Source organism: Centruroides vittatus, unplaced genomic scaffold, assembly GCF_030686945.1.
Source record: "Centruroides vittatus isolate TY-2023 unplaced genomic scaffold, ASM3068694v2 contig_18, whole genome shotgun sequence".
NCBI lineage: Eukaryota > Metazoa > Arthropoda > Arachnida > Scorpiones > Buthidae > Centruroides > Centruroides vittatus.
Genome location: NW_027121101.1, coordinates 7,234,170 through 7,256,555, shown reverse-complemented (window position 1 = coordinate 7,256,555; position 22,386 = coordinate 7,234,170). Strand labels below are relative to the sequence as shown.

The 22,386-nt window shown below is 30.5% G+C and overlaps 1 protein-coding gene across 6 annotated transcripts in view; it reads left to right on the top strand.

Annotated features, from left to right (window-relative positions):
- LOC136969651 (protein trachealess-like) overlaps positions 1-22,386 on the top strand; it is a 141,409-nt gene that overhangs the window by 67,959 nt on the left and 51,064 nt on the right. For all 6 annotated transcript variants that reach the window (XM_067263932.1, XM_067263931.1, XM_067263928.1 and 3 more), the window contains one exon: positions 17,753-17,988. In XM_067263932.1, coding sequence (XP_067120033.1) covers positions 17,753-17,988 — 236 coding nt within the window. The remainder of the gene's footprint in view (positions 1-17,752; positions 17,989-22,386) is intronic.

Below are 22,386 nucleotides of genomic sequence, written 5' to 3'. Positions count from 1 at the left end.
CTGATTAAAAGACAATGTGTCTTGAATTTCTAACACAAATCATGATCAATCGATGAATTAAGGTGGACTTAAAGATGTAGAAGAGTTTGATGGTTCCTCTGAGTAACTTTAATCAGTAATTTGACAAATATGACCAATATTTCCGCTGATATTATCTAAGCTGTGTGGGTTATGATATAATCTTCCCGGTTGTCTTCTCCTCTGTTGAATTGGACATTAATCATCTGTCGCGGGAGCTTTTTTGTGTTAAGAATACAGATCTTTTTTATGAGATATACGGTGTATTAATCTTAGATAAAAGCTTAGATAAGAACCGAAAATTCTCTACGACTCCTATTTTTTATAAGATTATCTCTTTTCAAATCTTAAAGATGTATCAATTAAACTCACCACTTTTAAGAATTACGTGTGAATTGGAAAATACATTATATTTAGCTGCATCTCTATTTATCTTTAGTTTTGATTGTAAAACCTATTCTGTATACCAAATGAATTCGAGTAAATAAAATTTGTCACACATAATAATGTTAGGGCTTCCCTAATGTGAAGGTGACTCATGGATTTAAGGTAAAATGCAGTTTATCAATTTTTGCTTCAATCGGATGTTAAATATAAATCTGTCAAATTTTCTGCATTTTTACATTCATTTCAATACTCTAAATTTAAATTTAAACTTTTTAAATAAGCGGTTCGTTCACATTTTATTTAGTTTTATTAAATTTAATGTAGGATGTACAGAAGTATAGGCGTATAATACCTCGAAAACATTCCTTTCGATATATGTAGAGTATTTCTAGCGGAATCTTCCGATACATAACTAACAATACAGTCTATACGTATTTTAAAAATAAATTTTTATCAATTGTTGAACGTAGAGATAGGTTTTATATTTTCAATTAAGTACATATGAAAATCATCTCAGTATAAACGATAATAATCATATTCATAAAAGTTTAAAGTCAATTTAACCGGTAATAAATGGACTAAAAATTATTTTAAAATTCTTTGCAAACCATCAAACACTTCTATAATAATATTACCAATTTCTTTCAGTAGAGTAAATCTAATCGTACAAATTTTACGGAAAAGAGTAGAAGATCACGGTAGCAACCAATTTAATCCGCAATAATCTATTTATTCATTTACATAACCGAAGTGGGTGAAAGAATTGATATTCAAGACATAGTAAGCGTGCAAACTATCATAATCGACTCCAATTGGGCGAACGAAACGATTTTGACCAGAGATCATTAAATAGCGAGCAATTACAGTCTATTGTGCAGCGGGTCATACATAAATTACTCTAGATAAATGATAAATGGAATGCAGTAGTGGAGTACAGTAATTGGAATACTACATGCTACAGTTTCTTCACAGCTATCCTCCCAAATAAATATCATTTGCTCTTACGGTTGCATTTTAATGTATTCTCTGACTGGATACAACCCGTGCACTTCCCACACTCATGTGGTTCTGTGGCTTCGGGCACCACACTTTGTTGTAATAATTTTTACACTTGGGGCGGTGTGTCTGGTGGTAATGGCTAGGTGTCGAGAGATCTAGCTTAGCCTTGTTATCCTTTCGCTGCTTGAAGTTGATAAATTGTGCGAAGTTTACTTTAAATGGTTAGCATAGGTTTTGAATTTGTAACTATTTATACGATGAAGATGATTTACCTGCTGGGCAATGCTATCCGACTTTCCTGTTTGTCTATTTTTCGTATCGTTGTTGTCTGTAGATTTTTATTCAATTTGCTAACGGGTTACCGGTTGGCCTAATGAGCAACTCGACTTCTCCTTGCCTATTCTATTTGCTTTTTTCCAATTATCCATCTGCGTGTCTTTTTCGTTTATTTACCTACTCTTTCTACTAATCTATAACTATCTTTCTCTACATTATTCAGCAAAGTTCATTTTAAATTAAAAAAAGGATCCTCGTCAGGATTTGATTACATCAAAGCTGCCTTCGTATCAAATTATTTTTTCGCAACAAAAACTAACCAAATCAATTTTTCAACCAAAAAAACGATAGAATACATTATTTTCTGAAATAAAATGTATAAAAATTAATTAAATATATATATATTTTTTATTAACTTTTTGAATTCTTTTTTCCTAAAAGAATGTTTTAATTTATAAATTCCAACAAACTGAAATAAATAGAGGGAAAAAAACGTTTTCTGTATTTACTTTCAAACAACTTTCAAACAACATCATGTTTTATTGTTATTTAAATTACAACAAAACAAACGCCACAACAACAAAAATTTATATATATATATATATCTATATAATTTTTCATTTTGAAAAATTCCATTGGACAAAGACACGAGTGCTAGCATTGAATGCGAAAATAGCAGATCGTTGGAGCAAATCTGTTTCTTGTAATGGAAAAAGTTTGAAAGGAATACATCACGATCCATTCCACATTAACGAAAAGTCCTCGCTAGTTTTACATTCCGTTTTAAAGTGAAGAATTTCCCACTTGTGGGGAGTGTGTGTAGGCGTTGTATTATTCACTTAATATATGCTGTTATGACAGCTGCCCTTGCGGGCTTGTAGCTCTTCGATGTAGTATCAGTCGGAGAACTGCCAGTTAGCTAGTCTCTCGTGAAAATGCTGTCTCTACTTAATAGAATAGCTTATAAAATATTACACTTCAGCTTACCGTGTTAAAAAAAACTAACTAAAAAAAGAGCTTCATTCACTTGCATTACGCTTTTGTAAATACAGCGCAGTACAGTACAGTACATCAGAATGTAGTAATTATATCCTGTAAATGATTAATCATATTTGAGCGAAAATAAAATTAACTGAAATTTTTATTTTTTTATGAATAAACCATGATATTTTTGTTATTTGTGTCGTTTAGTTGTCAACCATTCTGTCAAAGTTTTACGGCTGTAAATACTGTTTACGCCAACGTAACGTAACTTCATTTATTTTTGAAATGATTATTGTCTAACTTTGCGTAAAAAATCAATAAAAAAAAATCTACAGGATATGTTAATCATAGTTAAAAACCATTATTTTAAATTAATCCGAAAATTGCATATTAATATTGTGTCATTTCACAGTAGAGTTCCGAATTTATACGGAAACATCATAATGATTTTACATTACTTAAAGTCACTAGCTAAAAATCATTACTAAACTGCTAACTCAGTAGGAAATCTACGTAGTTATTCGCAAAATTGTGTGGTTATTATAGATGAATATTTTATGTATTTGGTCTGTCAGTCTATGCTGAGTCAGGCTGAAGTCAACGGAGCATAACATATCACCTATTAACTTACGAAAAAAATATATATACATATATAATTTTTTTATTTAAATTTACTTATAGGCTAAATCTTAAATTCTAAAACTAAAAATATCAGTAAATTGTTTTTAAATTTAACATAATATTCATAATTTTTCCGCTTCTCGTAGGAGATAAAGCGAGAGATAAATATAATTTATTTTAGTTTTATGATATCTGGTTTCGAAATATTGATTGTTGCAGGGTATTTGGTTTCCTTTAATTTCATTAAGACACCAGATCAGTTAAAATATATCAAGGATTAATTGTGCACTGAAAGGCGGTGATGTTACTAGATATAGATCAGAAGTTTGAATTTTTGTCCATTGACTATCTACATGTAACGGATATAAATTTCTATCACGACGTAGTCGATGACTGTAGTTAAATATTCACACCTTTGCTGGTATGGGAATCACTCTACACTTCTAGAAATTACACATTTCGCTGAGTAATAAGTTCTTTTGCTATAATTACTACTAACCGTTATTAATATCTTACTTGTATAAATATTTTTTATTCTTATTTATGAAGATTTGCATATCTGCTCTCTTATTAAGATCGCTTGCGAGTTATATTATAACATAATAACAAATAAAAGATACAACATTAATAATTAAAAATAATAGTTATTAGTCTCGTAAGCTTATATGATAGGCTACATCTTAATATAAGGTTGATTTCAAAATTTATAACGAATTATTTAATATTTTCTTAAATAAGCATAATTGTTAGATAGATGCTGTACTTTTATATCCTATTTTTGTAAATTTTTCTGGATTTTTAAGATTACATTACAAAAATTCAAATTCGATTATAAAACTTCTCTTATCTAAATAATTAATTTCTTAATTTGATACTCGATACAATGAATTAATTATAGTTAAAATTGGAATATATATATATAATATATATAAAAGAAACTTTAGACAAGAACAGGAACAATGGACAAAAAGCGAGAACGAATCACCAAAGACAGTATAGAGGGTAACTTATAGGCAATTAGGGAATAATAGAATCAAGCTAGGATAGAAGAAAGGAAGACTGAAACGAGGGAGACAATAGAACCACTAACTCAAAATAATTTTTTTAAATACTGCTTTTATTTTGCCTCTTTCTAATGCTAAATTAATGATATAAATGTATAAAATTAAAAGTGTATAGTTTCTGGACATTTAAATGCATTGATCACGTATAGAACTACTGCACAGCTGGTCAGGAATAGAGAATCTTACCGACAACACGAAGGGACAAGTACTGTCAAAGTCCATAATAGCCGATGACGATGAAGGTGACTTTGGACAAATATTGGTGACACTAGACATACCGCTTGGAGACCCCGTCATGCCATCAATATGGAAATCATTATATGTGTTAGCCGGGGAAGACCATACTGTACACGTCATTGTATCCCGACCCCTCGTGTGGTGTCGTATGTACTTCACCATCTGCATGCCGTCATCTGGCGTTGGCTTGTCCACTTTGCACTTCAGCTATGCTATCTAGAATTTGATGTTGCCCGTAACTTCGACTACAATTTTAGTATAATAGTGAACCGTGCATAAGAAACGGAAGAATTGAATAGGAGACGTTTGTACGGCATACGTAATAAGAATTGATTTCAAGTGTTTTTGTAACAACTGACGCTTTAGAAAAAGGTGTTTATCCTGCAAGATTAAGGAGTTCGAAAGAGAAACATGACATACAGGGGTTGATAATTTTTATCGTAATTGAGAAATGAATGTATTTTTGAAAATAAATCTTATTTTTGGACCATGTTTTGGCAAATTGATAGTACTGTCGCATTCTATCAACAGAGTTTTCTGTAAAGGAACGAAATTTTTTTGAAATTTTCACTCCAACAGTTCATTTCCTGACGCTGCATTGGGGAATGAAAGAAAACAGCTTCTTCACTTTCTCTTCTTCCGTTTTCGTATGCAACAAATCAAGAGTATTTGTTGAGGGGTCAATTCCTCATTTGTGCCATCTTGATTGTCGAAATGGTCAATTTGGCGAACAGGGTAGGGTGCTGAAGTGGCGAGTGCTGTCAAGATGTCTGTCCCCAGTGACAACACGCCAGGGGCACAGAGTGAAGTTGTCAGCATAACTTAATCACTGTTTCACCGGTCTCCCTCCGTCCTCTTGGGACCAAAGCTGAATAATGGGTTGTGCCAACATTGATTGATCCATTCGTCTTTCAATCATGTTTGGATGGTCACTTATTGGTAAGATGTTGAAAACACTTTAAATTTCTGCTTCCAAGAATATTTGCAGAAAATCTTCATTCCCTTTATATTTGCCATCTTGTTATCAATCTTCTTTTGCTTAATTCAAACCTATCTCCTTCATAATTGCCAATTTGAATAATTACTAATTTATTCAATTATGTATATATTCGTAGATGTTTATTTTTAAAACTGTTTGTTTTACTCGCTCTCTATGAATAGATTTTTATTTCTTAAATAATAAATACAACATATTATATTGCGAAACCGCTTGTATCTATTATTTATTATGTATACATAAATAATTCTTAAAATTCTGTATAATTTCTAGAAAAGAAAGTGTAAAATTTTATTGTAATATAGTCTATATATGTCTTGTTTTATAAATATTTTCACTATTTCTAAATATAGGCTAAATGGGATGAATTATACGTGATTCCGATCTTTCTTTCCAAAATGTTAATTAACTGAGAGTATTTTATTAACTTATCGATTTCTGAATTATAATTATTTTACGTCGTTGTCACAATCTTCAATTGCGATAAAATGAATTGAAACGAATCAATCCGCTAAGTATGCATAAAGATGGAAGCACCTTTAACAGTAAGTAATCGTCATTTCCAACTAAAACCAAGTATAGCCGAACGTAATGTGCTCTTAGGGAGTGTGAAGTTGCATTACAGTAAGTGTGATTGGGGGAAAGAGGGACAGGTCTTGTATTATTGCAGCATTAACGGTGACTCACTTCCACTTCGCACTCATGGTCAGCTGTCCCGCACGTTGACAGCCAAGAATTGGTCATTTCACCTTCAAACTGGAAGGAAATAGCTTTGTGTCATTGGAAGTTTCTTTGACAACTCTTACTGTGCCGCAATAGTAACTAAATTTCGTGAAAGAATAGCAACGACAAGTTGGAAAGCTCAGATCAATACAGAGTTCCCTGACAACGGGTGAGATCCAATCAACCCGTTATCTGGACACCCCAAGTAGATTAGCAGCTTGTTTGGAAACATTGTAATTCAATCAGAGGAGAAAGATGAAGTGTTAAACATAGTAGAAGGTCAAAGCAGTCACCTTACCTCTATTTGCACGGAAGCGCGCATACTCAGTTCACCCATTGCGCTCTCGTCCTTATTGGCTACCACTCACATGTTGCGCGACACGTGATATACAATTCGCACACGTGTCAGAGGTGAAAGGTCACATTACCTGAGATGCCGTTTTGATGGTGCGCTGGTCAGTTAGAGACAATCGTGACGCTAGAGTCGAACCTATCAGAGCAAGGACATCCGCGCATCGACTGGGAGGAGCCAAGCGCATACCACGTTGTTCTCAGGTCAACGCGTGGCAGACTGGACAGTGACTACGCAGCTTTCACACCTTGACCCGAACTGATAAGTTGTTACTCATGCTCATGCTTCGACATCCAACTTTTTCTGTGCTGGGAGATCCCATAACTGCAGGTACGGCACCGGATATAACTGGTCACTACCCATTTCCAGCAGGGCAATCTCCTTTCAACCACTCTTGGTTAGTATTTTATTTTATTCTTGTTTAATATTCCGTTACAGGGCCTGATGCAATTTTCCGCTAAGTCTTTATTAATCGTTTCTTATTATTATATTAAATAAATGGTCTGTGGGTTTGACAGATTTTTGCTTTCATTTTTTCACTCTAGTAGCTGCGGGGCGTAATAGTTAGATAGTAGAGTGCATAAGTGATAGTAACAAAGGTGAGCAACGGACCGTAATGTTAAGTCACCCGTGTACGTTTTGTATGGAGATGTCAGTTAGCCAGAAGCCTATTATTATACAGTTACATGCATTGAATATGCAGCCCACTTAATATTTCGATTATTTAGCTTTAAACAATATTAATAATGAATTTCTCAAATTTATAGATTAAATTTTATACAATATGTTGTGATGCTTAATTCCTATATACGCCTCACATGCTAAATAAATTTACAACGCGTTTCACAACTTACCTATAGGTAATTTCATTTATTTAATATGCATTAGTGGTACTAAAAATATTCTTATTTTAATAAAGCTTTTAGTTTATGAGTCTATTATTACTGGAAAAATTAAAAATGACGATCTTATTTACTTACTCTTATTATTTCTCATTTAAAAAACTATATATTCTGTCCATAGTTTAAAATAAGATCTAGGGATTAATCCTGAAGTCGTTCCACAAGGATTTATTTTATTGAATTTTTTGACAAAAAATAAGCCTGTGATGAACACTCTTCTTACATTAAGGCTAATCTGTTTATTAACTTATAGGCAATAAATATAATCCAAATAGGCCTCACTTATAGATAATGGGTCCTTCGATATTTTGCATTGATTCTTTTCCTTCGATACTATCTGTCAATAGATAGATCTGTATGAAAGGGTAGGCAATAACAAGGTTATTTCATGAAATCGTTTAAGCAGTCTTTGACAGGAGGGGGTGTTATGAGTAGAGATAGAGCACGTGGCCTACCATGTCTGCTTTCATTACCTAAATGACCTGATTGTCGTCCCGAGCTTCGCTATGATACGCAGAATGTTAATGAAATCGTGGAATATCCTCTTGTACGCATCAATGTGGTTACATTATGAATATATATAACGAGTGTTAAGTTCAACTGTTAATATTAAGTAAATTTAACAGAGTGTATTTGCATTTGAAAAATTTTTAATTATAGTTAATTGTAGATTTGGTGATTTTGTATTTGCTTAAGGAATGCTCTTTGTCATACATTAATTTACTTTCTTAGAACCATTAATAAAAGTATGAAATTCTTGTAGCGTTTGATAATTTCGTCCATTTTATATTTATTTCCAGAGAAAGCGACGAGAGAATACAAAAATAAATTTATTGAAATTTTTAAAGTGAACTTTAAATTTTCTTATTTGTCATTCTCCATCGATTAGTTATCGGAAGAGGAAATAACTTGAGGCCTTTTGGAATTAAGCCTAAATGTAATTAGGCTCTATTTATCTCTTTCCCGTTTTCGGATAGCTTTTGTGCTAAATAAAATATCTACAATTAAATGTAATCTCCTAAAAATAGGTTAATTTTTGTAAAATCGCAATTAATATTTTACCAGAATAAATAGAAAAGTAATTATTTATAGATTACTTTAACAAAGTGTTGTCTTTGCAAATGTTCTATATAAATTTATCCGAATTAAAATAGCGTATAAATATGTATATATTAAGAATAAATGATACTAAACAGTTTCTATTATTCGAAGATCATTTTCATTTATTCTATTTGGATTTTATTTTCTGACTTATAAATTTTTTACTCATTTTTTAAAATAAAATATAAATCATATATTAATTTTGATTTGTTCTAACTTATATTTAGGCCATTCTTGACGGATCTTCATTAAGTATATGTATAGAAATAGTAAATACAATTAATTAACGCGCTATGATTTGTTAGAACAAGGAATTTGGCGTTTTAAAAAAAGGAAACTAAATAACAATAGAAGTTTTTCTTAAGAATCCTAATTTTTATAAATAGGAATGTTATGTAGTCGTAGAAGCAGCATAAAGTTTTTACGACGATTCCCGATACTTAAACAAGTTGCAAGATTGTATCATTAATACGCATTACTTTTCTTCTATTATGACATATATGGAAGGTTGTCTTTAAGAGTCTGATTAACCGGAGAAGAATCGTGACCATTAACTATGTTTTATGTACAACTATAAAGTTAATATGCGTGAAACACAAAACTCTTTATAGGTTCCGAGTGCTCTTTATTTGACCGCAAATGTAATCATGCCAAGGCGTTTTTAATAATCACTAAGAATTAATTAACTGTGTTTCCGATTATCTGCATGATAATGGTTTACCTCTAATTTTTATTTAATCCGAGTTAACTGTCTATATTCTAAAATCTATCGGAAAAACATTAATTTCCAATATTGAAACACGTTTTATATACTCGTTCTAATTGTATAACTTTGCTAATTATGAAATAAACTAAAAATTGCTTTTATTCGTAATCTTAGCTTTGTATTTTTAAGAAAATGTACTTGATTAATTGGATTTTCTACGCCAATTCTTTCTATTTCAGCCTCTTTTTTAAAATAGAATAATAATTTTTTAAAACCTTCTTCTCTACTAAGCGACTTTGATCTACTATAAAATGTAAATAATAAAAAAATTTTCATTTTTTATATAAAATTAATTGCTGCGTCAAAGGCAGGAAGATTGTAAATATCATAAACAACTATTAAGGGATGAATTTCTATTATTTTGTAATTAAATCCGTTGTAATTCGTAACTATAATTAGTATTTTATCGTGTTATCTTTTCCTTTAATTTGAATTAATATCTTTTATTGCTATTATTATTATTTTAAATTAAGGTTTAAATCTTCGTTTAAAAAAAACTAATATTTTATCTAAATTACTTTTATTAGACTTAAGAATTAAAGACATTATAAGGCCTTAAGAATAACAAATAATTTACGCATTATGTTTAGATCTGATAAGAGGAAGGTAATTAATTTCAGTACTTTTTCTCCTTAGACTAATAGGCCTAATTTGAATACAGTGTTCTTTTTTCCTCCTACATTAAAGAAGCGCTTATCGACTATTTTTTGTATCTGTAATCAAGCGTTTAGTTGGTCACATAGGCCTATATTAACTTAAACATGATCCCACAAAGTTCTAAACAACTGCGAATTATAAAATAAACAATTGATTAATGCAATGAAAAGCATTGTTGTTCACTAATTATGCGCGCTTATCGTGATAAAACATCATTCTTTTTTAAACTCTGTATCAAATATATATTGTAATTTATGTAATGGATAATGTTTCAATAATATGATAATCATCTTTAATTGATAAATTTCATAATTATGTGCGTTTCTTAGTAATTTAATTGTTATATTAATTTTATGTTTATGGCGTATAAATTCAATCAAAAGCTTTAATTATTAATCGCAATTATGCTCTAGGGATTTGATAATAATTATTAATTATTTGATTTTCATGATGATAATAAGGTGTTACTGCTGAGAATAAAGGATTGATGCTGATAAAATCCGTTCAAAATCGTAATGTACTGTATTTTAGGCTGTAAGGATATTAAAATAATATTAATTTAATAAATTAAAATTAGAAAAATATACATATATATAAATAAAATTTAAAAAAATGCGACGTCGTATATAGATGCAAGGAAGCTAAAAGTTTAAATTTGGCAATTATTTTTCAAATTTAAAAAAATGGGGGCATCTTTATTCAAATTTAATTAACACGTGCAATATTGAAATGATTAATTTCCAAATTGAGTTTAAAATAAAAGCTATAAGTCATTTATTTATTATATCAATCATTAAGTTTCCTTTTCAAATTAAATTTCATGCACGGTTTCCAGAATTTAAAGTCTGATTAAAGCTACTTGAAAAGCGCTTTAATTCAGCTTTGCTCTAAAATTCAATAGACTCTAACTGTCAAGAATTGACATCGAAATGGCGCCCAATTGTCTGAAGCTAGTTAAGGGACTACAGTATAAGTAGCTTTTGTCCCCAGAGCGACTGGGAAAAGTTAGCACTCCCAAAGGCATCGGTCACACTACAGGTTTGGAGTTGCTGCTAATCACCCCATTTTCCACAAGGGATATGTGGTACTGTAAATAAAAACTACAAACGGCACTTACATTCGAAACAGAAGAGGTCAACTTCGCTTGTAAATAAAGGGTGATATTTATAAACTTAAAAAGAAACATTCATATTTGATGTGAAACTATTTTCAAAAGTTATCATTTGAAGCTGGAAGAATTGAGAATTGAGTCAATATATATCAATTGCTGTTGGAATCTAAATCGATGCTCTTGAAGATGAAGAAAAGTTCTAGAATTATTTCTGAGATTCAAATTATTCAAACCTCTATACAAATCGACTTCATTAGAAATGCTGTATAAATTCTTTAGAATTTTAAATGGCGTCGTCTTAATTCTAATCTCGGATTTTTCTGTTTTTAAATGGTTTTATATAATCGAAATTTTCTAGAAATAATAAAAATCTAAATAATAATTTATTAAAATTTTTATATTTTATGAAATTTCGTCAACAAAATACCCAAAGGGGAAATTTATTGAAAGATAAAAATTGTTTTTTCGAGTATTAAAAATCAGAATTAATATTGATTTTAAATTATTATTATTATTATTATTATTATTATTATATTAACGAAAATATTTTGTAATTCGGTAAGTTTAAATATAATTATTAAATAAATTTGTAAGATTTAATGCCTTTTTGTAAGATCAAATTAAAGTTCTGTTTAGTTTTAAATAGATGATTTATACGAGAATTTCATTACTGAGTATTTATAAAAACTAAAAACTCGAGGAAAAAATTCATGTTTATTACTAGATTAGGTTTTTTTTTTAAATGTAGGAAAATGAAGAATTGGTATAATCCATATTTCACTGATAGAAGAGCATTAATAGTAATTAAGCACAAGTAGAATGGTTTATAGAGACAGGTTCTTTGAAACGATAGATCTCAATCTGCTGAGACATTGCCTGCAAGCAATGCTCTTAATTAGGTATTATTGTCACGTTTCTTCCAGCATCAATCAATGACGGTAAATATCGTCTTGTAGTGACTTGGAGAAGGTTAGATCTGTTTACAATCACGGCTATAGAGCACCGATGAGATTTTGCTTCTTTTTATTCCACAAACAGAATGCTCGACCGAAGTAGAAAGGCCAATTCACAAAATTTTATATTGGAGAAGTTTCGATACTTTCCTGAAACGATTTTCCATAATAAATCTAAATTAAAATCTTTAAGAAATGTATCCGATATTATGCAAAGTATTACTACCGAAAGAGTTTTTTTTTCTAACACATTTTCATTTTAATTAGTGTTTTTTATTTTGATTTTTATAAAAATGTTCGTATGGCAATATTAAAATATGTTATGTAAAATGCTTATTTCATTAAGAAAATATAATTAATTTAAATTCTTTCTCTTTCTCTCATTAAAACTTTTTAACAGTTGTTGATTAAAGCAGTTTTAAATAAAGAAACATTCCAATTAAAGGTTATTTGTTTGTTCGCATTTAATTGCAGAAATTTTTATGTGTTAATAAACTAGAAACATTCATTTGTACATTTGTTTAATTTAATTAAAATTTGAGATTTTATACTCGGCATTTTACAGTGTAATTAAAAAAAAGTTGATTTTAATTGAATGCAATTTCTTTACTTGATCCTTCTAATCCTCAGCAAAGTCTAAATTAAAGCTAGCTTTATCCTTAATAGACATAATTTACTTATCTTTATTTGAACTGGAAACGACCTTCCATAATAAAGGTAGAAGTGGAGCAAGTAATCCTAAATGTGGCCAATTGTCGGTGATAGATACAAGTGTCCACTGACAGCAGAAAGGTGGACAGAGACGAACTGCTTTACCCGTTCTACTCGCCCGTAGCCCACAGCACGAAACAATTTGGCGGATGGACGTAAAAAAGTTTTCCAGGACTAACCTCCCAAGAAAACTCGAACTCGATCTAATTGGCTTTCATCATCATTAGTGCGATTGTTTTCGCCGAGCTGGCAGCTACTGCACGTGAGCTGCCATTAAAGTGATCGTACTCCTGATTGCTCCATAAAGTGACCTTTCCACAGGATTAGGACTAGTGCTAGCAAACAGACAGACTGTGTAATCAGAGATAATGGAGTAAATGACTGTCAAAGAGTTGGGGGGATTTAAGTCCATCCTCAGGGTACGTCCTAACAGAGTACATCACACTGCTCTTAACTTAACCTGCAACATCTCTACGCTTTGGGTCATTTTGATTGCTGTACCAAGCAAGCAGTAAAGACTGTCTAGCCAAGGGCTTTTTCCCTTTCATTTTTAATGCCCCATTGGTTCCAGTCACACACGCGATAGAAGCCTAACGTAAATGGCCGTAGGTCAGTCAGGAGCTAGCAATGCCACTGAATGTTGTAGAAGTTGAGGGGGTCGACTCTATCCTTCGCCACATCACGATAATGCTTGGTTGGTCCTTTTTCAATCGGCGGATGCTATATTGACATCAGTCTGAAAAGGCAAGAAAATTATCTTTCGACTCTCTTTCCCGTTAATTCTCTTGTTTGATAGCTAAACTCTTAACGTTCTTTCAACTTAGTGTTTCCAGGCAAAGTAACTCTACAAGATTAATTCGGCTCAATAATCTATAAGCTTCGATTAAATAAGTGAACGAAATGATGATGCCGTAATATCTCGCGGTAGAAGAGAAATTACCTGAAATTACGATATGTAATAAGAAAAACTAATTTAATTACGAATTCCGGAAAATTCGCTTCTTGCAGTAATAATTAATAATTACTGTAAGAAGTGAATACATACTACATTCTGAGAGTCTAATGTAATTCTGATATGAAAATTTACATGTCTTAATTGGGTAAAGACTAAGCGAAAAAATTTTAACATTTTTTTTCTAATTGTCCTCGCCTTTCATATTTTATAAACTAAAATAGTTCCAGATGGCTTTCCATTCTTTTTAAATTCGAAAAGCTACAGTCAACACATAGAAAACAGTTATTATTTAAAACAAAATTTCAATTTTATTGTCATTACATTCGAATTAAATTTAATAGTTTAATATCGATCAAAGGTCAGTTATGTGCTTTATTATTTATTTTTTGAAACCAAGTTTAAATGTATTTTCTGTATTCATTTTAAACTTAACTATAACCTTAAAGACAGATTTTCTGATAATAAGTAACTATAAATTTGACAGATGGCTATTTTCCGAAGGCAATATAGTCAGAGAGTTTAAAATTTAAAAGGCCATTTTTTAAAATTTAAAATATTGAGAGTTAAAATTAAGATAAAGTGCCGGAAAAATGGTTTAGGGCTGCTATGTGAGTGTACAGCATTTGAGTATTGCTTGAATCATCTACTTGAGCCAAAAGATTGTCTACTGTAGTGACTCCAGTGTGTTAAACCGTTAGACCGTTAGTACGTCACATCTAGAGGTATTGTTGGCCGATGCAGGATAGCCCACTGTAAGTAATCCTGTAGATAACACAGCCGCTTGGGGAAAAAACCCGGAGATTTAAAAAAGTGTTGCCATATAAATCCGCCACAGTTCATCCCACAAAATAGTGTTTAGCCAATCACCGTGTAAAGAAAAAAGAAATGAAAAACTAATGAAAAAGTCTAAGGTAGACCCCATTTCAACGGTTCCGGCGATGACCAAGAAGGATATAAAGTAACCAATAAGCTATAGAGGAAATTATTGCACCGTACCCCCTAGGTTGTCTCTGCCCCCTTCTAGAGCGAAGATAGACTCCGTCTCTTGGGAGATGTGGCATCGGGATACTGTCATAATGAAATTGCTGAAAACATCCATGAATTACTGGGTATACTGGACAGTATTCACATGGGACTAGCCTCGAGTTTATGGGTAGTAGTGGAACACATGCTGAGATGGACTTGGACTCAGATTTTCAGTATGGGGGTGGTAAGTCCAGAGAAGGGAAGGGGAGCGTGCATCAAACCAGGTCCTTGATAGCTGACACTTACATTCCAAGCCACAATACCGGGAAATAACGAAATTTTAGGGTGCAGTTTCCACCACTCTCTGGAGGTGGTCATCCTGGCTGTTCGGACTTTTTCCTTTTCACTGTCTAACAATAGGTGTGTGTGTATTCCCCGAGCGAATTACTACATAAAACTCCGGACACGCTTGTGGGATATCGGATACTCACATGAAATATTTATTTGTCACTCAAGGTAATTTTTAGCAACTATATCTTTGGTACTTATAAACTGGGTTTGCACCATTTTTTAATAGTTTTTTATGATCGGAATAAACTCGCTTCTGTGAATAAAGGATTGAAATTCCGATTTCTTTAACTTATAAAATTTGAATCTTGATTTTTTTTCTATTTGCTTTTAATACTTGCTGTACACTTAAAATTAAATCCAATTAATAACGTTACCTAACCAATTATAATAAAAAAATATCTTACTTTTAACATATTTCAACATAAAAATTATTAATTTATTTCATTTACACTATTAATAATGATATTAAACATATAATTATATTAATTATATAGGTGTTTAAAACAATAATATTGACAAAATGACGCTTATTATCATTAATTAGCCGTATCATTAACCTATTCGCTGGAATATAGAGAACAACTTTTTATGAAGGAATATTTATTCAAGAAACTTTTTATTAATGAATAAATTTAAAACTAGTTTTTAATAGATTGAATTTTTTCGTTTATTAACTTCTTACACGAAGGAAAAAAATCTCATTTCTGCTTTAATTTAACCTCTATAACGCCATTAAGGCAATATAGAAGCAATATCTTGATGAATTTAAAATTAGATGTACGCATTTTTGTACAGTTCGTTGTCTTGTAGATGCACAAACAGTTCGGATACTTGGTGATTTGTAACATTTTACAGACGGTACAGGTGTTCTAAGTGAAGAAAATTTAAATAATTGTCGGACGGAGAGGGAGAGACAAAGAAATAGTTTGAGTGGATTAAGGCATAAGTAATATAGATGACATCTGCACCTAATATGGACTGCGAAAGACAATCATTCTATCGTAGTAACCCCAGTATATCTCATTACTGACGTGTAGTCCTGCTACGGAGCATCTCCACAGCATCGTCCCTGCTGCTAAGTCACACATATCGCCTTTCTATATTGATGTGTCACTGCAGATATTACACTTCACTTTTTACACTAGTCCTGTCATCAATCATACAGCAAGTCAACTGACCTATAGGTATTTCGCGTAGTGATTTCGGATTCCCGAGAAAAATTCGGCTCGCGAAACTTCTAGCCGGTTAGAAGAAGTGATTTATCTAAGTGCAGCAAAGCATACTCTGTTATGTTCCGGGAGAATACGAAAATAGAGGGTCCGCACATATAGAAAGAAATATTGAATAAAAGATTTATGTAATTTATTATATGGATGCTTCCTATCTTTATATCTAAATTCATCCGGAGATCATTCTAGGAATTTTGGTCCATCTTCAATAGCATTGAAAATATAAGCATAAAGCGCATGGGTGCTAGAATCGAGTTTTAAGCCGACAAAAATTGGTTAGTATCAAAAATTTCAAACAAACTCGATAATAGAAAAGATGGAACGTTGCAAATTTAAACTTTAAATCTTCAAAAGCTCCATATAAGAAATGAATCTAGACGGATCTGGCTAAGTAAAAATATGGACTATTGATTTAACAGATAAAACACACTTAAATGTAACAATTATTGTTGTTAAAGTCTAGTTAAATTTTGTTTATTCTCCCTCTTTAAGAATAAATATATCTTCCAGACTGCATTTTTAATTATTTTAAAACCGGCTTTTGTTTATTTTTAATAAATATCATCTTAGTTTTCAACAACTAGTTTCTATTAATTCGAATGAAGATTTATTGATAATTAGAGTCTGGAGAATGTTTTTTTAAAGTTAATTATCACTTTCTCCTTTCTAATAACGAAGATCATGTTTAACACGTAAGTTATCTTTAAAACGAAGACGAGTTAATTGTAGGAACGACAAAATGATATAAGTTTTATCAGAGAATAATGTCTTGGTTAAAATAAAAGATATAAGTTCAAGAAGATCGCAATTAAGTCGACTACAAATAGTTAATTTGGAAATAATGCTAACCGAAATAGAAACAATCCATTCATTAGGTTTTCATAACTATAGCTTTGCGTGGACACCTTACACCTGTGGATAAATCGGAGAACATACATTAGTTGTAGCGTGACTAGAAAACACAAACTGTTTTCATCACGTGATGAAGAGTATTAGTATAGATTATTTAATCGCCGGTCAGGTATGCGACCTTAGGATCATCGCAAGCGACTCATTACAATATCAATTAAGTAGTATCGTCAGGTAGGATGCCACTTGTATTTTTCTCACATGGGTCTTCGGTATAATTAATTAATTTTAAACTGTTACGTGATTTGTTTAATAAGATGTCGTCTTACTTCCTAGAAAATATTAATTTTTGAAAAAACTAAACAAATTTTAAGAAAAGCGCTCGAAAGTTTTCTGTTGTTAAAATCGGTTCAAACTAATCTTACAAATTATTTAATGAAATGGTTTTCGGTTCAAATATCTGTCTAAATTATAATCATTTTAAATTAGGCTAAAACATAATATTAGCTCTTTCGGTCTTAGTAATAAATTGTATTTTTGCAGCATCCTTGAGATGAGAAAAGAGAAATCACGTGACGCTGCACGGTCCAGGCGGGGGAAAGAGAATTATGAATTCTACGAATTGGCCAAATTACTACCACTCCCAGCAGCCATAACTAGCCAACTAGACAAAGCATCTATCATAAGACTTTCCATCAGCTATCTAAAGCTAAGAGACTTCTCCGGTCATGGTGATCCACCTTGGAGCAGAGACGGACCCAGTTCCAAAAGTATTAAAGGTAGGTCTCATTATATTTAATCTCAATAATGGAATATTTATAGTTGGTTACTTAATTTAATATTAAATAAGTTGCTGTCAATTATTTAAGAAAATATTTAATTCGTGATTTATAAGCTTTAAATATATATATATTTTTATAATGAAGCTCTATCATACTTAATGATTAATTTTCTGCTTATTTGTATATTTATGTAGTTGTATAAATAAGCTGCATTTCAATATAAATTAATGAATATTTATTAATTCATTCAAAATTTAATTACAAGAGAACAATTTTGTTTGGTAAAATATAAATTTTATTTGATAGCTCAAGTAATTATAACTGGTTTTTCTTGGTTTGTTTTTATTTAAAATTGAAATTTATTGCGTAAAATTTAATAAATACATTATTTATTAATAAAAAAACTTCTTCCAAAACTGATTATTTATAAAAATATTGCGTAACACGATAATGGTTTCCACTTATACATGGTTTAAGACAAATCTCAGTAAAGGACATACCTAGATGTTCTTGGAAATCAATAAATGGATAAGTCTTGTATAAGCAGAGATGGATATGTCGGTCCTATCTCTTTTAACTGCTCTTACATCTGTTGCACGGAATACTATTTTGGGCGTATACGCCCCTGGGGTGGAGCACTCATCACTTCTATTCCGCTCCGCTGATGCTATGTGTTGATGGCTCATATCTTCACATGTGCCAAAGTCTAGCGGAAAATACCCTGAGGTTTAACTTCAAAGAGAAAAAATAATTCTATTTTTAAGTAAAATAATCTATTGGATCTTATACTATCAATAGTTAAGCCTGTTGCTAGTATCGAAGTAAAAATTGTTTGATACGTTTAAATTTATCAAAAAACGATAATGAAATTATTTTAGTTGAAATTTTTCTTTAGATTAGACAAATGTTTAAGAACAAGATCAAAAATTACAGGCCTACGAAGTCAGGTCGACAACGATAAGGCTTTATAATCTTAATTCACTATCTTAATTCTTATAGGGTCTGACTGTTTTTATCATTCTTAATTTGTCAAGCTGTGAAGGCATTCTTCCAAGTTCTTTCTTTCTCGATGGTAGTTTTTCCTAAAATAATTTAAAATTTCATTTTTATTATTATTACAGGCCATCATAATCTTTAATTAGTTTTTCGACCCTAAAGACTCGAGCCTTACCATTTAGTATCGGTAATTATATAGTTTATTTTTCTCTATAATAATTCAATTTATGTAAAATCAGTGATGTGGGGGTAGAAGTTAAGACATTGTTTCTTACTTAGATATCGTGAGTTCGATTTAGCTTGTATTTAGCATGTATGCTTGTAGTTATGTTTTTTTAAAGGAGATTTGTTGCCAAAAAACTGTCTAATGATCATTCTAGTTTATAGAAAAAATAAAAATAATAAATCTAGTGATAGATCACATTTGTTTCAATATATTGCATTAAATTATATCACCGAAAACGATTTAGTTTCTAATAAAAATGGCAGCCTTCTCTCCTTATAGCCCTTCTATATATAGGCCTATATACAAATTTTTATAAGAAACTGAATTTCTAACGTTTTAATTTTGAGTTACGATTGTATTCAAGTTATCTTTTCGTATGTCGATTGTGATACGTCATTAAAACTGAAGGACATGAAAGTGGGCGTAACTTATAAGATTGAAATATTTAGTAAAATATATATATATATTCTACTGGATTCTGTAGGGGAATTATCATAATGCCTTAAATGGTGTCGCGTTTGAATTGTTTTTCTAAGAAAAAATGAGGAAATCTGCTGCGATTAGTAAGAAACTTCTGTCTGAATATGTCGCAATCAATCAAGATCCTATTCTCTTATTGGCTATCCGACATTCAGATTACGTCTTAAGAAAGCTTATTGGATGTTCAGACGTCACGTTCCTGGAGTACCGCAAACGCCATCTAGTATACAATGATTGCTCTATAATTCCTCTTAATGTATCCGCTGCATCTGTTGCCCTGTTTATTGTACCGCAATATTTTTCATATCAAAAAGTATTTTCATTAAGAACGTAAACTCACTTTAAATCTATTTATACCATAGTTTATAGAAAAATAAATAAATAAATAAATAAAAATTCGTGTATATAAATATTTTACTACTTTTAATAATTTAAATGGGTATAATCTGCAATGATAAATGAGTAATTTTTTAATCATATTTTCTATATATATTTTTTTTTCAGTGTAATTATTCAGTTTTTATATGAAGGACCTTTAATAAGTCCCCCAAAAGATTATTTTTAATATTCATTCTTATGAAAATTGTATTAAATCCTGGGTCATAACTTACCTTTTCCTTTATGAATGCTAATTATATACATTTAAAAAAAATGCCAGAAATTAAAAGTTTAGTCTTTGAAAGGTTAAATAATTTGAAATTAGGCCTAGCATTTTGCATAAATTTAGCATTTTTTTTTTTTTTAATAAAATATTTTGCAATTTGTATTCATATTTTCACTTGGAGGATATGTTTTTAGAGTGAAAATTTAGCAATTATAGGCTTTAATAGGAAAATCTAAAGGCTATATCAATGTTAAAATGCAAGAATTTAGTATTGCTAGCATGATAATTAGAAAATTATCATATTAGCAATACTAATATTAAAATTTTAAATTTTATTTGTAATCAAATTAAATTATTGAGGAATCAAATTTGCAATTAATCATAGTTTTTTTAAATAAAGTTAATTATAATGAATTTGGAAACTCAATTAAAATAAGGACATTATAACAAAAAAAAAAGATAAAATACAAGGTTATTAAAAAGTTAATTATTTCTTGTCTTTATATTAATGAGTTAGGTAGAAAACCGAATTACGGCCATCAAACTTACAGTAGTTTTTGGATCTAGCTTTATATAAACACATACATAAAAGTGGGTGACATCACATCTCCCAACAGCAGGAAGAAGGAGACAAAAAAAGCAAGCTCTGATTTTACCTCCCCGGTCGGTGTCAGCGGTACAAATGATGCCATTGTGTGCTTGCATTATTCATTGGTAGTGGATAGAGCAGCATGTGGAGTGCGCAACGTCCTAGTCCGTGGATTTGGATATCACTTAGCACCAAGTAATTTCATTTTGGAAATGGAATTGGATTAGGCCAGTGGTGGCACATCAGAATGGACGCTATGATTTGATTTACATGGGACACCGGGAAGTTTCTGTCTGGTGATGATACTCGCAGGTGTCCCTTCTCTTGGACACTTCTTCAATGGCTCCACGCTCCAGTTGTGCACTTGGTCATTCTCTCTTTTTTCTTTCTGCAATTTTAGATTAAGAAGAATAGCTAAAAACATCCTCTCTATTCTTCCAAATTTTATTTTATTATTATAATAAATTGTTTTAAATTTGGCTGAAGTAAAAACTAATTTATAAAAACTTTGATAGGCCTATTCCTTATAAGGTCTTCATTAATGAAATATACTAAGATACGAGGTGGGAACGAATAAACAATTCAAAAATTGAGTTAGTAATTTATATAAGCCTACAACTTTTTTAATAGACTTTGCATTTCTTTACATTTAGACTAATACTATTTAAATACTATTGTTATATACATATATATAATAAAAATAACACAAAAAATATACTATACGCTACATTTACTTCATTTATCAGGCACAGATCAGAAGGAGAAAATGATAATTTATAACAACAAATCGGCAAAATTAATAAGCTTCGGCATCTAAATTTATCTAATATTGCTATTATTTGAAATTATATAAAATTAAATTTACATAGTTTAAACATATATCTAAAACAAATAATAAATTTAAAGACAATATAATAATAATTTAATATTAAAGTTAAGGCCTAATAATAATTACAAATCTACTATCAGAAATTTGATAAGATTTTATAATCTGACTTTAATTTTAGATTTATATTGAGTTAATCTAATATTCGATCGAATTTACTAAAGAAAATTGCTTCTCAATTAAGTAATTTTGTCGAAAAACACATCGAAAGATTAGTTCTGTTACGAGTTTAATTTTTGGAAATCACGATTTTGATTAAGAAATATAAAATCAAATTTTCTTTCTCGGAGAAAAGTTCAAATTGCACTGAAATTAGTTAAGAATTTATAAGCATTATATGTATATATAATCAATATATTATGTGTTGATGTAATAGCGTAGCATCTTATGAGTTTTCTTATATTAACAGATTCTTGAAGTAACTTAGATAAACATACGTTTTAGTTTTTATAACTTATCTTTTAAGTAAGTCTAAATATTGTAAAAATTTATTTTAATTCAGCATTTATAACATATTCTAGAGCAATACATAATATAAGATTCGATATGTTTTTCATAAATAACACATTTATGGATCGTATCCCTTTGTGTTTATTTATGTAGATACGATGTTT